General features: G+C 35.2%; 1 protein-coding gene across 1 annotated transcript; it reads right to left on the bottom strand.

Annotated features, from left to right (window-relative positions):
* Positions 1-4,959: 4,959 nt before the first annotated feature.
* On the bottom strand, positions 4,960-16,361 carry LOC120210870 (probable pre-mRNA-splicing factor ATP-dependent RNA helicase DEAH4). The gene is made up of 11 exons (XM_039209527.1): positions 16,243-16,361; positions 16,072-16,161; positions 11,002-11,088; positions 9,143-9,357; positions 8,877-8,969; positions 7,363-7,486; positions 6,781-6,928; positions 6,432-6,501; positions 5,691-5,848; positions 5,251-5,426; positions 4,960-5,146 (listed from the first exon to the last, which is right to left on the bottom strand). The coding sequence occupies exons 1-11, from the start codon at positions 16,275-16,277 to the stop codon at positions 5,074-5,076; spliced, it is 1,269 nt and encodes a 422-aa protein (XP_039065458.1). The 5' UTR covers positions 16,278-16,361; the 3' UTR covers positions 4,960-5,073.
* Positions 16,362-16,988: the final 627 nt, after the last annotated feature.

Genomic DNA, 16,988 nt, shown 5'->3' with positions numbered 1-16,988 from the left:
GTCTACGATTGAGGTGAGAGACGCATTCAACGGAATAGTCATGACCTGGCTGGAGATAAGTGTTTGCCACTTCATGTGAACCTGGTGTTTGCAGATTAATTTGTTTTCCAGCATTGATCTTCATATAGAAATGCATCTGACATAGCTGGTATCGCAAGGTCTGGCACATCAGCCTCTTTTCTTTTAGAAATCAGTTTCAGCTGAAACTTGTGTAACAATTATTTATTGGAGCAATGATGTGGACTCCCGTCTTACTTCGTTTTGAGTATTAAATAATATGGATTTCTTCCAACTTAGTTCCATGTTTTAATAATGATACTGTGTTTGCAAGAGGCGGTTGGTGTGGAGGGGACGTTCTTCGCTTTTCATTGACGAAGAAATTGGTAGTAGCCATTATACAAAAAGGTAATTTATTAATCCAGTATCTCTGGAATTTCTTTATGGGGCTAGGTATATTTGTCCATCCATGAGGAGTTTCCTCTGCAGTATCAAAAATAGTTGCTACTTACCAATATTTTTGGTTTTTATTTTTCTTATTTTCATGTTGGGTGGTTACTTATAACTTTATTGGGGATGCAGTGGAAAGTTACCATGATATAAAATTGCTGCTAGTACAACATTTATGTATATGGTTTTTTAGGACAGTTTTTTCTTGAGTTGAAAGAGAATTTTAATAGCTAAGATGTTGCAAAATTTTCCTCTTCCCTATGGATTTGTTCAAGATTTGTTAGTTTGTGTTTGTGTTTGTGTTTGCATTCATATGGAGAAAGGGTATACAAACCTATTTATTGTTGTCAACTAAAGAAATTGGCTTCTGAACTGTTTTTCAGAAGTTATGTTCATTATTTCTCTGTGGAGCTTGTACTTTTTCATGAAATTTTTTTTGATCTGTTTTGGTGCTTAAGTTGGTCTTTTGTAAGTACTTGAAGCAGTGAGGTTAAGCAGTGACATTGGGTCCATGAGGTCAGGAGATTGGTTAATTTTTAATCTTAGTAGCCATATCTTGTACTTGCTATCTACTCCCTCTTTTTACTTCAATAATTTAGTGTACCCGTTGAGTGCAAGTTATTCAGCAGTTAACTCATCTCCTAATTCCTAAGATATTGAAGTCAATGTTTAATTTGCTATGTCCATATTTATCATGTTTCAATTATGGTCTGAGGTTCAAAGCTGTAATTAGCCCTGAATATTTTATGACATGTCTGCGATTGTCACTGCAGTCTCAATGCTAGCAAGTTGAGGAGGTTACCTTCATATTGTGGATTTTATGTAAGTTCCAGTTGTTTCTTCAGGCTCAGTAGAGGTACCATACAAACTTTGGGCTGTTATAATATCGTAGAATAGCTTTTTCACATCAATAATATTTCTATCTTCTATTAACTTGTTGACAGTAATATCTCTATCATTTCTCATATACTAGGGTTTTTCATCGTTTAATGATATCAGTGTGATGTATTTCATTCTATGTAACTGGGTAATGAATTGCACTGAATAAGTGAATCAAAGAAGGAATCCTGTAATTTTTCATTTAAGATGCATGTGATTCTATGTGAATTATAATGAAGTACTACATTTATATCAATGAATCAAGAAAGAATTCTGTGTTTTGTCCTCAACAGTATGTCTAAACTTATGGAACAGTAAGGGTAAAGTTATGTTCGACTTATGTTATCTCACCTCCCATGCTCTATATCATATTCACATGTAGTTGGATTTGATTTGATCGATCTTCATTGCATGGAATAATCTGATGTGGCTACCATGGTTGTAAATACAAGTGTTTTCTTTTTTGTGCATGAATGATTTACGTGATAGCTTCTAGTATGGAATTTGAATGGCAAATCAGTGCATAAAGAAGAGATTTTTTGTCTCCGCATACAGACATAGACTGATATACATACTATCTAAAACATTCCACCGAAATATGAATGTGATTTATGACTGAGCAATAGTGATTGATGACAACTTATAGGGCAAATGGTATTATGGTGGCTCTGAAATTATAATTGTAGGTTGCTTTTGGGTTATGGAATTCTTTCAAAATTATATTTGCCCTGACCTTTTTTCCTTCCTTTTCCCTTTAGTATCAATGTCCAAACACATGTTCGGGTGTGATATGGGTAATGATGACCCTTTAAGCCGGACCAAATACATGGAATTTTTTTAATATAAAAAATGAATACACCTGTCGGACGCATTCATATCTTTAACATTTGCATCTGAGTTCAAATAACGTAGCTTGGAGCATTGATAGTATGTTATGCCCATAGTTTTGGGACTGCATACTGCTAGAAATGCATGTGTATTAGTAATTTAATCCAGTCAATTCCTAGCAAGATTTTTGCATATTTTGGACCTTGGTTCACTACATTTTCACTTGAACCTTGATATAAGTTTATGAATGTTACTAAGGGCATTTGCGCAATTGTTAGCCTTTTTGGCTAAGTCCTATCCTGATATCGAAGTCCTTGCTCATGTAGCTGGCTTTCTTTGTTATCCCATCAAAACATGTTTGGAAAGCAGTTTAGAAAATTTAGGTCTATATCTTGTTGTCTGGGTTATTGAATGTATACATAGGTTTTTGCAGTTAATTTGTCTGTGGTATTCTTCTAGTTGCATTTTTGTCTACTGTTCTCTTTAGATCTTGCAGAGCGCACATCTATTATTGTTTCAGCCAAACAAACAAGCAGTAGTAGTTGGTAGAAAAAGGCACAAAGCTCTGTAAAAGCAAGGGGGAGAAGAACGATTATTATGGAGTATGGAAAATCGTCCCGTGTTAGGGACTGAAGACTCTGCATCCTCAACAAGGATCAACTGTTGAACATTGACAGTGAATGTCGGGGAAAACAGGGTCAAAACACAAATTATAATTCGATAATACCTCGAAATTGAGAATGAAACTCTGTCGAAGCTCGATATACTTGTTTCCACGAAGACTATGGTTTGGCCAAGCGCATGTTTGTCCAGAGAAGGCTCAATGAAAGAGATTTGATTACACTGTTTTGAACCTTGAAGAGCATGCTAATGCATCTAACGTGAGCACTATGAGTTGTTGTTGCCGTACAATCAAAGGGTACTCATACCAACAACCTAAACGCCTATACGACACCAAGAAATCTCCAAGTCCAACTTCTTTTAATCAGGTTTTCCAATGCATAGTTTCAGTAAGCTTAAAATATTCGGTTTTAAACGTAATAGTAATCTATTTTATGTTGATGATACGGTAACTTTTTGAGTTTATTGTTTTTAATTTTTAGCTTAATGCAAAAATAAGTGTTCAATTTATGCCTTAGAAAATGTTTGTGTTTAGTAAAAATAAGTGTCTAATGTTTCTAATGTTATAGTTTTAGGTGTTCGAACGTTAATCGTCATTAAAAATCTCTATTAAGTGACATGTGTCATGTTCGTGTAATTTTAAAAATTTATTTAAAAATAAAAACATTTTTTTATTGAAAAACCCAAACAACACTTGTGCTCCCTCTCCTCCCCTCTTCTTTTCTCTCTTTCATAGCCGTCGGTTAGCCAGCGGTAACCGCCATCGTCACTGGTATCGGTGTCGACCTCTAATCAAACTCCTGTTGACCTTTCTTCTTGATCTTCCACTGTGTATTGTAGAGAAGCGTTTAAATGTTTGTTGAACTTTAAGCCATCGTTGCCATTCTTTGTCGATTTCGGTTGATTCTGACGTCTATAATCCACACTGCCGCTACCATTTGAACCATTGTACAATTTCGATCAAAATCCAATCGTTTGACGATGACGTTGATAGCCGGAGATGACAAGTGACAGTTGGTAATGAAATTGAAATGAGAAATTTTAATTTTTTAGGGTTTTTTTTATAATTTTAGTAATTTTTTTTATAATTTTTTTTAAAATAATATTTTTATTATTAAAAATTAAAATATATAACTGAAAAAACGTTAGACACTTATTTTTAGCAAGAAAAAAAATTTAGGCACCAAAATGTTTTTCGAGACATAATTTAGACACTTATTTTTATATTAAGCTTTAATTTTTCTATGGCATCTTTTTTAAATTATTTTTTAAGGATTTCTTACAAATATTTTTTGAATTTTTTGAATTTTGAATTTTTAAAAAAAATAATATAACAAGTTTCTAAAACATATAAAAAAATAAAATATACAATTTCTCATTGAACTTTACTATCTTATTTTATTCATTATACTTTTAATTTTTTTAATTTACTCACTGACCTTTTGAATATTTTTGTTTTGATCATTTTGAATTATTTTAATATTATTTTTGAATGATATGAATTTTTTTTATTATTTAATATAAAAATAATTTAAAATATAAAATAAAAACAGAAGGTGTTTGTTCACTATTTGTGGTGTTGCATGTCATTGTCATCATTGTAAATGGTGATTGTTTGGTCCTAAATTTCATGGATCAATTCACCTCGACCCCCTAAGTCTGAATTTGGTGGTTATTTCATTAAAAAATGTCTCAAAACTTGTAAATCTTGATTGAAATATTTTGGTTCTCATTTTCGATTTTCAACTTATGGACTTCAAAACGAGTTTAAAGAAAATGAGGTGGGATTTGAACCCATGGTGTTGAAATGAAATGACTCATAAATTTTGGGACTGAATGACCATCATCTACAATGGTCGACGATGATGTCTAGCATTGGTGAATATTGAATAGTAGAAGACTATCTTTTTATATTTTAAATTATTTTTATATTAATAATAAAAGAAATATAATGTCATACAATAATAATAAAATAATTCAGAATGATCGAAACAAGAACAATTCGAACATTGAATGAGTAAATTAAAAAAAAATATAATGAGTAAAATAGGAGAGAGTAAAGATCAACGAGGAATGATGTAATTTTAAAAAAAAAATCTTACGCAGCATAGGTGAAATAGGAAAGATTAATCAGAATCAAGTGTGAAATAGAAATGGAGCAACATAATAAATCCATGCCGAAGAGAAGTGGAATAAAACTATAAGTGTTTATTTTTTTTCTTAATTAATCTATATGATCAAGTACACGAGTTTGCAGAAACTTTCAACAACAATTGATTGGAAAAACCAAATGATTACTTAAGAACATTCCCTTGCTGCCTGGATTTTACTTTCCTTGGTTACCTCTTCTAAATGACCCAATCCTCCACCACTTCATGGAAGAAGGAAGAGACTTAGGCTCAAATATATGCTAAATCTTAAATCAGAGAACAAGAAAATAATCTTCACATGTGTCTCAAAATCTGATTGTTTTACCTTAATTTTCTGACATCGAGTTTGTCAAGTTTCTCTAAAATCGGCATCACCCATTGACGCTCTACGGTACACACATTCCTCATATATGGCCGTGAGGTAGCAATAAGTTCATGGTAGACAACATAATTTGGATATAATCCGTCGTCATCTGGCTTTAGCACAGAGGAAGGATGGACCTAACATCAACAATAATTGCTTTAGTTACATTTTGAACAACAATATACTTGAACGATCAAGAATCAGCAATGGTTCCAAACTTTCAATCTCAATGCTCTTTTGCTTATATATATAAGACACCCCTGATAAATATTCAAAATTTCTTTGGTATCAATGTATGTCTTCAAACCCGATTTTAAACCAAGGAAATGTAGCCATCAAATTAAATAATGTTCTCATATACAATAAAACTACCACAAGATTAAATTATTAAAATTTGATACCTGCACTAGTTGCGGCTTAAAACCCAGGGTTCGAAAGCCATTATGATGCCTCATACTCTCAGCAAGCTGATTAGCATAGCCAATGGACAATGCCTTCCTCAAATTCCTATAACACTGATCACTTTTCTGGCTTTGATTTGATCGCACTTCCGATGACCCTGTTTTCAGATGAATAGATCGTTACTGCAATAAAAAAAATTCAAGGTAGAAGTAAAATGGCAATGACAGGAAGACTGGGTCAACACCTGCAAGATTTGCATTTCACTATTTCGAAACCTACAGATCATTCTAGTTTACACTGCCATGGGAAACGCAGGTGATGTACAGGGATTTTTCAATAATGTTTATCTACTCTGGTTAAGAAGTTAAGGACTTATCTTTTTCTTTGACTCTTCATTTTTCTTTAAGTGTCATTTCTGACACCTATGTCCAATGCCACATCAAAACATGGGTATTATAGATATAACCCCCAAAACCCTCAAATATAAGGAAAGTTTTGGAAAAAAATGCACATACCCCCGTCGGGCACAACAGAATAAACGCTACACAAGTTTCATAGAAGGCTATTATGCTGCAACACTACTATTTCAAGCATGAATCTTTTTTTTAGGAACCAGGCCTAAGGCTGTACAGTGGCAAAGACAACAAACACGTGTACTTCTGGTTGAATATGTGAGATAGATATGAAAGTAAAGCCAAGTCAAATTAACAAACGCAAAATCTCCAGAAATCACTACTGACCCTTGGCTATCTTCTGCATTATCTGACACAACTGCTTTCGAACTTCTTTGACAAACATCATTCCTCGCACCTAAAAACAAAAAGTCTCAAATGTGTTATTCATGATCATCTTTAACACGAGAATAGTATCAAAGACATTTCATCAATAATGTATCGAGGTCAAGGGCACTACTGCTCATCATAGAAAGATCCATCTGAAAGTAGAATGACATGGTATGCACACACATCAAGTACTTGAGGCAAATTTTTATTGTTGTTACAAGAAAAGCATTAAACAATCAAAATAACATGTCTAATATCTTACGATTTCCAAATGCATGTTTTCTAAATTGGAAGATAAGAAGCATACCTCTAAGTCATAATCCTTGCACCAATCAATATTGTGATCATTTTCATCCCAGCATTCATAGATCTGTAAGAGTTGGATGTGATCTCCAAAACCAGAACCATCAGGAAGTTCCAAGGGTGGGATCTTCCTTTTATTTTCGTCATTCTTGCTGCAGTTAGAGAAAAATTATATATTATAATCTACCATTAAGCATTCAGAAATGAGAACGTCTTTGCAAATATGGAAAAACAGACTTCAATTCCATTGATGGAATTTGGATATCATTAAGCCCCAACTACTCATCTCCAATATATCAGATCTCTCAAAAATCAAATAAAGGAATAATTTTATTTTCCTTCTGCTAATCAAATGCATCTTGGAGAGAACTTGAAGAGGATATTAAACCAAACACATAAAAGTCCTATAACGTTCTGGTTTTGCCACATAAGGTACTAACATCAGCATGCTGTAGCTGAAAATTACAATTTGCACAGTTTACAGTCCAACTAGTTGCTTCACTTGCTTGTCATTTAAATATAACAGGAAAAGTTATAGTCGGAGTCCTTATAATGGACAATCTCAGAACGATTTCCATGACACAACCTTTGACCGGGAAGCAAATTGGTTTCAACCGATAGCATGGCTGCAACAGTCAGAGCCTGGTATAAACAACCAAATTCATTTGCCTCAATTAAAGTTCTTGAAAGTGAAGGTTCCAATGGCAGCTCTGCAGAAAAATACAAAGTTGTGCAGTGAGCAATGAGCACATCTGCAAAATAAAGCAGTTTCCAAGAAAAAAAAAGTACTGATAAAAGTATTTTAAGCATATTAGTAGCTATGATAAACGCCACAAAGAATAGCAACTTATCAAAACAAATAGTAATTACAGGTAAGTAAAATTCATTAGCATTGTTTTAGACAGTAGCTCAGGCTTGCCAATTTTAGACATGAGTTAACAAAGAATCAATGAAGGTGGCCATTCTGAGTTTGGTTTCATGAAAAGAGTTTGCAATTGATCACCAGGAAATTGACTGCATCCAAATTCATATCTTCCAAGGTCATTCAAGGTAAATATAATTCCTTAGCATTGTAATATATTGTAACTCATGCTTTCTGGTTCTAGACATGCTTTCTTCTTAGCAAGGTTTAGGCTTGCTTCATGGTTTTTAGCAAAGTATAAACAGGTTTCTATCTCCAAGGATTCTCTTATTTCTGATCCTTCCTTAGGGGATTCTGTTTCTTTCTACTCTAACCCGATTATATCTAAGTTCCCTTGGTCTCCTCCTCCCAAGGGCTTTATCAAATTAAATGTTGATGCTGCTACTATCAGTGATTGGAAGAGAAGTGGGTTAGGAGGTGTTTTAAAAGATGTTTCTGGTTCGATCCTAGGCTCTTTTAAGGAGTCTACTGGTCCGGGGCCTCCTTCCTTGATGGAATTAAGAGCTATTCAAAATGGCTTATCTTTCTTTGTCTCTTTTCGCCAGTTGATTAAGGATCATTTGATTATTGAGAGTGACAACAGGGTGGCAGTTGACTGGGTTAAGGATGTCGAATTATGTCCTGTTGTTTATGCTTATATTGTTAAAGATATTATTGAAAATCTTAGAGTTTTTGAAGGGGTTATTAGATGGGTTAACAGGACAGCTAATCTAGAGGCAGATGCCCTAGCTAAGGCTGGAATTGGTTGATTTTTGTGTTGTTCTTTAGGGATGTTATTTTTCTGGTATTCTTTTCCTTAAGGGAGCTTTACGGTGTTGTATTCCTATGTACTTAATGAAATCCTAAGGCAATCTTTTCCTCCTTCCGCTGATTAAGGAACTGTTTACGACCTCCATTAATCATGAAGGCGGATTTTACTGAGGCCTTCTATTCTTATAAAAAAAAGAAGGTGACCATTTTGGGTTTAGTTTCATAAAAACGGTTCGTAATTGATCAGCAGGAAGTTGATTCATATCTTCCAAGGTCTCAGTTTCAGGTGGTTGCAAATCCATAGTTATCATAAACTTGACTGGGGCAAAAAAAAAATACTAGCAACAGCTACCAAATTATGCATGCATTTATCAACTGACGGGAACTGGTTAGCATGATAATACTTGGAAATCAAGTTGAACCCTTACCAGCCATTGTTCGCCCAATACTTGTTATCGATCCATTTTCATCAATGGCATCAATCAGATACAGTTGCTTTAAAGCATCTTCTAATGACTCAGCTGCAGTTAAACCAAAGATTCAATATCTCAATTCTGTAAGGAAACATTGCCACAAACAATACAATACAGATTTTGGCAGTGGCAGAAAGGAAAGTTTGAACAGTGATAACTCAAATGCTGGTTCTTTCATTATGCCCTAACGACAAATGAACACAATAAGAATCCATTCTTACTAGAAGGGGGATCAAGAAAATCAAACTTCAGAATATCGATATCAGGGAAATCCAATGATTTTAGATAAAGAACACTGCCAGCGAGAGAAGATCGCTGTATTTCAGGAACAGTTCCATCAAGGAATTCATCATTGTAAACACTGGATGGGTATAAACGGTAGCACTTCCCAGGGCGTGTTCTTCCAGCTAATCCAGCACGTTGATTAGCTTGTACCCTAAGAGAATACAAAAAAAAAATGATTTAAAAGTAAAAAAGTAAAAAATTTATGGATGAACTACAGAGTTGGTCATTTTTATTTTATTTTTTTAATTACTGAAACATTTATTTATGCTAATTTTGATGTGATACGTTAGTGAAAGCGTTTAATTTTCACTTTAATCCCTGAATTTTATATAAAATACTAATTAAAGATCATTTTATAAATTCAAACTAATTTAGGCACAAAGTTTCAATTTGGCCTTTTTTTAAATGCTATCTTTCCCAACCCCATCTTCTTGCGCCGCACACTTCCATTGCTTTCCACCAAGCTTCGGTCGCCAGCAGCAACGCTCCTAACTTTCCACCCATCAGATGAAAGCTGGAAGAACATAACAACTCGAATCCTGGCCTCGGATTCTGCTTTCACTTCCTCATACTTAACATCCAATCTACTCCCAGCAAGCTCCCTGCTTGAAACTGGCGCAACCCGACTGATTAAGAAAAGCTCTAAACTTTGGATGTTCAAGACTCGAAAATTGAACCGACTCACAACACTCATAAATCCAATCAGCTAACAAATCAACTGCACACTCAATCTGGGATTTGTTTAATGTTGGCCCAGGTGATGTTTTGGGAGTTTTTAGCTTCTTTACACTATTTTCCAACATAGCCAAAGCAGCTAAATCCTCTCTACCTCCAGATAAAACCAAATGAGTTGATTTTGTGGCGCCAAACTTCCATCACTAGCCGTCACAACTGTCCCAGGCGACGGCGAGTAAGCTATCTCCCCAAATGATCTTGAAGGATCAACAATAGCCAACGGAGTAGCCTGATAAGAGCAACCCGGACCAGAACCGGATGCCACAAGGACCTGGTCAGTGGCAGTTACCGTGACCGAAAAAGAACGTTGTTTTCTATCACTAGCGGTTCCAGCTACTACCGTTGTCGGAGATGGAGAAACAAGAAACGGGTTTAGCAAAAGCGTTAAAGTTGGGACATGTTCCCCTCTTTAGATTTTCTGAAGCTGTTCGTGAATGATTAGACGCTGAGAAAACACCGTCACACAAAGAGCATCAGCGTTTTACAACTTTGGGGAGTCCGGTATCGACGTTACGAACGAGCATGGGTTCGAAATGTGGCCAATACTTTGAACGAGCAAGTGGGGAAGCTAGGGGAAGAAGATAGCTTATTAAAAAAAAGGTAAATTATAACTTTCTTTCCTAAATTAGTTTGAATTTATAAAATGGTCCTTCATTACTATTTTATCTAAAATTCAGGGGTTAAAATGAAAATTAAATCATTTCACTAACGTGTCACGCTATCAAACTAACGAAAGTAAACGTTTTAGTGATCACATCTTAATTAAAATAAAACGAAAATAACTACGAATTGATTTTTTTAATCGAGTGATCATACAATTTAAAAAAATGAAACAAAAGTGACCTACTATGTAGGTTACCTAAATATTATTTGCAAGAATACTAACAACCGATCACTCAAGTGACAAAAGAAAGATAAGAACATAAATTTGTTCAGAGCAAGATAGGGGTAAAATCATGCAAGGAAAATTGAACTAGCAAACAAATAAAGACCAAAATGAATCACAACTGTAAGTTATGCTAATAAGAACACATGAAGGAAAATTAAGTCATCCACTTACTTGCTAATTTGAACAACATCGAGAGAGTACATTCCAGTTGCTGGGTTGTATTGATGTAGCTTCACGTAACCAGAATCAATAACATACCTAAAAATATACTGAATTAATTTAGAGAGAATCAATCAACATATCATTGCTATTGATCTTATTAACGGAGACCAAGCGCAAAAGCAGGTGGCAGAAATAGATATACATTACAATTGATCACAATAATATAGTTACCATTGGACCATATACAAGTCTTAACATTCAGTAGAAATAACACCCTGAATTTTTCCCAAACTAAAAACCCTAAATTTTGGCGGAAATTGTTCAAATTCCTAATTTGGACCTAAGAATTAAATTAGAATTTTTTAAGGAAGTTTGGTTACCTTTTGCAAATAAAATAAAGTGTTTGGTTTTTAATAAACCCTAATGAGTCCAAAGATTTAGTTGATGATTTACTCACTGTTCTTTTAATCACAATTCTAAGTTTGGTTTTAAAACCCACGAGCGGCGTTGCTCCTTTTGCCTCTTCTTTGTTTTCTTTCTCTCGTTACTGCTCCCATCTCCTCGCCGCCGTCATTCGGTGGAGTAGATAAGGTCATCGCTTTTAGTTGGTTGGTTGTGAAGCCGCCTTTGCTTGACCGTTGGGTGTCGTCGTTTCACTCTCAAGCGAGAGCTTCGGTTGCTCCAGCGAGTTTTGTAATCGGATGGGGGTTGTTTAGGTCGTTCTTGGTTCGCCATCGTCGGGGCTAGTTGGTGGGAGGTCGAATCGACCGGATCCCGGATCGGAATAACACTACGAACGACTTTGAACGCACTGTCGCTTCTTCCCAGCTGATGCCCTCACTGTCGCCAGTCGTGGCTGCTGCCGCTGGTTTCCTCGCCGACCGATTGTGAGGATGGCTGTTAGGTAGTCTTAAAACCTTAAACCGACAACCCTCATATTCGAACCAGAGCCTACTGCCCGATTATCGTATCGAACCAGAAATAATTACAACGAAGTTTAATTGTTTTGTTAATTGAAAAAAACGTTGAGTTGAGAATTAAGTCTAATGATGAATTTTTGCAGGAGACTTTAACTCGAAATCGGAATTTCTGCCGCCTCCGTCTCCTTTACCCATGAATTTCTAACCGACTCGAGTTACTGTGTCGACAGTTCTGATTCGAATCGATCTACTGCTCGAGCTGACCGTAGTAGAGGTCATTACCGTCGTTAACTATCTGTTGAGGTATCTTTGCTGGTACTATATTAAATTTTGTGTTTACTTGTTTGTTTGGTATGCGCTGTTGAATTGTGAGATTAACTATTCTGTGAAATTGGTTGAAACTGTTTACATTGAATTTGGATAAACGTAATGTGTTGTATGTTGATACGTTGAATTCGGAATATATGTTGTGCATTCGGAGTATATGTGTTATTTGGATCGGATTGGATTCCGTATATGGCATATCATATTGGGACGATTTTTGATAGGGGAAGTTTAGTGCATTGACTCGACCGGGTGAATGTCATTTTTTCGGATTCAGTAACCTCTATTTATGTGGCGGACTCCAGTCATATAGTCTGTGGGTTTGAATTAGTGTGGTTTTGGAGAACCCACTCTTCTGGGTGAGATTGGAGTATGGGTGGGTGTATGAGTATTTGCATATCATTTGAATTGTGATTATCGTTGATGTTTTGACATATGAATATTATTTCTTATTTCAGATTATGTTATTACTTGTGTTTGAATGCATTTTAGATACACACTAAGCCTTGTAGTTTACTCTCCCTTAGTTTTCTTCTTTTAGATTCTCGAGTTAGTCGAATTGATACTTAGAGTTGCGTCTTTATTTAGATTTTTACTATTTCACAGTATGATACCTATTCGGATTATCTATTTATTACTTTTTAATTATACTATTTGTAATTATTTTATTTTACTTGTATTTGGGATTTTGGACAATATTAATTATTTTGAATCTGATTTTCTTTGACTTTTATTTAATAATATTTATTAGTGTTGGAATTATAAATATTTTGTAGCATTAAATGTTTGTTTTAAAACTTTAGAATAAAAAAGGGTTTCGTAAGGGACAAGTTTTAAATTGGCTTTTTAGATTCAACCTAATTTCTTTTTAGTTTGTATTTAGAGGTTACATTTAGTGATATCAGAATCAGGTTCAACTCTCGGATTATGGAGCTCGTTCACAAATTTTTGATCAAAAACGATTCTTATATTCATATAAATATTTTCGAGTAAAAATAGAAATTTTTAGAATAAAATTATTATTTTTACTTATTTTTATTTTGAAATGGTAAATAAATGTTTTGATCTGTAACTCCAAGTGTCAACTTTGACCTTAAGATTCTATCATTTATAGATAGTTAACTATGTCACCCCCTATTAGTTCTCGATTTGCGGTCGGTTAATGTCAAGGTCAGTTTAGACACCTATCAGAGGGAGATGACAAGTTAGATTGTGGTTTAGCTAATATGGATAGACCAACTCAAAGTAGAGGTTCAACTAGATTGATAAAGAAACAACCTGAACCGATATATGCCACACGAAGGCATAATGATCAAGATAAGTCCGACGTTATTTCTTTACTTCATCCTAATTTCCATCCCGATAAATTTCGAGGTCAAAATTTTCTTTAAGGAGTGGAAAATTGTAATACCTTGAATTTTCCCCAAATTAAAAACCCTAGTATTTGGGGGAAATTGTTCAAATCCCTAATTTGGACCTAAGAATTAAATTGGAATTTTTAAGGAATTTTGGTGACCTTTTTGCAAAGAAAATAAAGTTTTTGGTCTTTTCATAACCCTAATGAGTGCAAGGATTTAGTTGATGATTTACTCACTTTTCTTTTAATCACAACTAAATTTGGTTTTAAAACCCACGAGTGGCGTTTGCTCCTTTTGCCTCTTCTTTGTTTTCTTTCTCTTGTTACTGTTATCTTCTCGTCGCCGTCGTTCGCTGGAGTAGGTAACGTCATCGCTTTTAGCTGGTTGGTTGTGACGCCACCTTTGCTCGGCTTTGGGCGTCGTCGTTTCACTCTCAAGCGAGAGCTTCGGTTGCTCCAGCGAGTTTTGTAATCGGGTGTGGGTTGTTTCGGTCGTTCTTGGTTCGCCATCGTCGGGGCTCGTTGGTGGGAGGTCGAATCGATCGGATCCCAGAGCGGGATAACACTATGAACGACTTTGGAATGCACTATCGCTTCTCCCCCGCTGCTGCCCTCACTGTCGCCAGTCGTGGCTGTTCCACTGGTTTCCTCGCCGACCGATTGTGAGGATGGCTGTTAGGTAGTCTTAAAACCTTAAATCGACAACCCTCATATTCGAACCAGAGCCTACTGCCCGGTTATCTCGTATCGAACCAGAAATGATTACAACGAAGTTTAATTGTTTTGTTAATTGATAAAAAAACGTTGAGTTGAGAATTCAGTCGAATGATGAATTTTTACAGGAGACTTTGACTCTAAATCGAAATTACTGCCGCCTTCGCCTCCTTTACCCGTGAACTTCGAACCGACTCGGGTTGCCCGTGTCTAACATTCTTGTTCGGATTGATCCACTGCTCGAGATGACTGTGGTTGAAGTTATTAACGTCGCTAGCTCTGTTGAGGTGTGTCTCCTTCGGTGCTATATTATATTCTGTGTTTACTTGTGAGATTTACTGTTATGTGAAATTGGTTGAAATTGTTTGCATTAAATTCGGATAAATGTTACATGTATGTTGATATGTCGAATTCGGAGTCGGAATTTCTGATTATTATGATTTGTCAGACATAAATTATGGTATGTGTAACGTGTTATTTATCGAATTCAAATTATATTGTGTCCGGACTCAAGGATTATGTAATTGCATTCTCATTCGGATTAAATTGGAATTAGGGTATATGATATTCGAGTATGTGTTATTGGGATATGTGTTATTTGGATCGGACCGGATTCATGATATGTGTGCCATTTGCATATCATATTGGGACAAATTTTGATATGGGAAGTTCAGTGTATTCATTCGACAGGGTGAATGTCACTTTTTTTGGATTCAGTGACCTCTGTCTATGTGGCAGACCCCACTCATGGTGTGTGGATTGGAATTAGTGCGGTTCTGGAGAACCCAATCTTCTGGGTGAGATTGGAGTACGAGTGGGTGCATGAGCATTTGCATATCATTTGAATTGTGATTACCGTTGATATTTTGATATATGAATATTATTTCTTGTTTCGGACTATGCTATTACTTGTGTTTGAATGCACTTTAGAGACAAACTAAGTCTTATAGCTTACTCCTCTTAGTTTTCATCTTTCAGATTCTCGAGCTAGTCGAACCAATACGTGGAGTTGTCTTTATTCAAATTTTTACTATTCTCACATTATGATATCTATTCAAAATATCTATTTATTACTTTAATTATACTATTTGGAATTATTTTATTTTACTTGTAATTGGGACTAGGAAAATATTAATTAATTTGGACCTGATTTTCTTTGGACTTTTATTTAATAATATTTAGTAGTGTTGGAACTATAAATGTTTTCAAGCATTAAATGATTGTTTTAGAACTTTAGAATAAAAAATGGTTTGGTGAGGGACAAGTTTTAAATTGGCTTTCTAAATTCGATCTATTTCCCTTTTAGATCGGATTTAGGGGTTACAGTAGAACCATTAAGACCAAATATTAGTGACTTCATCTGGGTAGAAAATTGTAAAATTAAGAAACAAAAAGGAAAATGAGTAAAGGATAGTAAACCAAACTAGAACATTGATATTTCAATAAAATAATTATGAAACATTCTACCATTGATGTATTTGATCATTTATATAATTAAATATATAATAAAAAGGCGGAAAGGCCTTCCTCTAGGTATTAAGAATAGCCTTGTCTCAGCCATGTCTCTATTTTACATAAGTTTTTGGACATGGAGACCAAGGACTTCACTGCTGCTTGGTTTATATTTTACCATTTACTTTAAACCTACATAGTCATGACACAATAATTTCTTTGCTAAGAGCATAAATATTTGCATGATCTTGGCAAATTAAGTAAGAAAATGCTGGTTCATAAAGACAAAAATTAAGTATCAAATTCACTTACACAACACCGTCAACGGTCAAAGAAGTTTCAGCTATGTTTGTGGCAACAATAAAACGCCTACAGTTTGGAGGGGGTGAACTGAATACACGCCTGTTGGGTCATTGCAAACAAAATGTGTCAGCCAAAAAATCATGTCAGCACAACAATGTGAGAAACAAGAAAATCTGAGACAAAAGTATACTGCATTTCTTGTGGCAATGAACCATGGAGAGGAAGGATTAATGCATCCATGCAGGAGCCTTCCTCGAGACTTTGAACTTTATCCTCCAGCTTTGACACCAACGTCTCTATATCATCCTATAAATAGCCACTCAGCTTTAAAAGAATCAGTTATAATCATATCATTGAATCAATGTATAACCAAGAAAAAGATACAAGTCAAATCCACATCAAATTCCACCCCGAAGTAAGAAATAAGAGAAACAGAAAGCTTGCCTGTCCAGCATGAATATTAGGATGTCACCCTCTGGTTCCCGAACATGTATATCTGCCAAATCATTACACAGTAAGATCTCATAACATCAAATATGATTTCCAGGAAATGTCAGAAACCCAAACTTCCAGTATGAATCAAGGTTAGCGTACAGCTGATTTCATTGTGGCTCACACCTCGCATATGTAATCATCGACTGGGGTGCACCAATAATACTATTAATCAATAAATTCTTAGTGGATGTCAGAAGGGATACCAGTCATCATAAAAGGAATCAGAAAAACTTGGTTGTTCTTTATACATTACTATGTAACTAGAGCAGACCTTGGTGCAAAAGGCAAACGCATTGCAGGCCAACTAAACAACAAGAAATGTCCAGCATATATGCATAATAAAAGCTTGCAACAACAGAATGTGTATCAAAAGATAAACTCACAACATACCCAGAGCTGTTTTTAGGGAAGGCTCGAGATAGCTTGTAGGA

Source organism: Hibiscus syriacus, unplaced genomic scaffold (assembly GCF_006381635.1).
Source record: "Hibiscus syriacus cultivar Baekdansim isolate YM2019G1 unplaced genomic scaffold, ASM638163v2 tig00109937_pilon, whole genome shotgun sequence".
Classification (NCBI taxonomy): domain Eukaryota; kingdom Viridiplantae; phylum Streptophyta; class Magnoliopsida; order Malvales; family Malvaceae; genus Hibiscus; species Hibiscus syriacus.
The sequence above is the reverse complement of the archived record's forward strand: the minus strand, read 5'-3'. Positions and strand labels throughout refer to the sequence as shown.

Coding starts and splice junctions, on each gene's coding strand:
- LOC120210870 (XM_039209527.1), bottom strand. CDS start 16,277: ATGGTTCATTGCCACAAGAAATGCAGTATACTTTT. Junction 8,970..9,142: donor TTTTCTTGATCCCCCTTCTA/GTAAGAATGGAT, acceptor GTTTAACTGCAG/CTGAGTCATTAGAAGATGCT. Junction 6,502..6,780: donor GCAAGGATTATGACTTAGAG/GTATGCTTCTTA, acceptor TTTTGTTTTTAG/GTGCGAGGAATGATGTTTGT.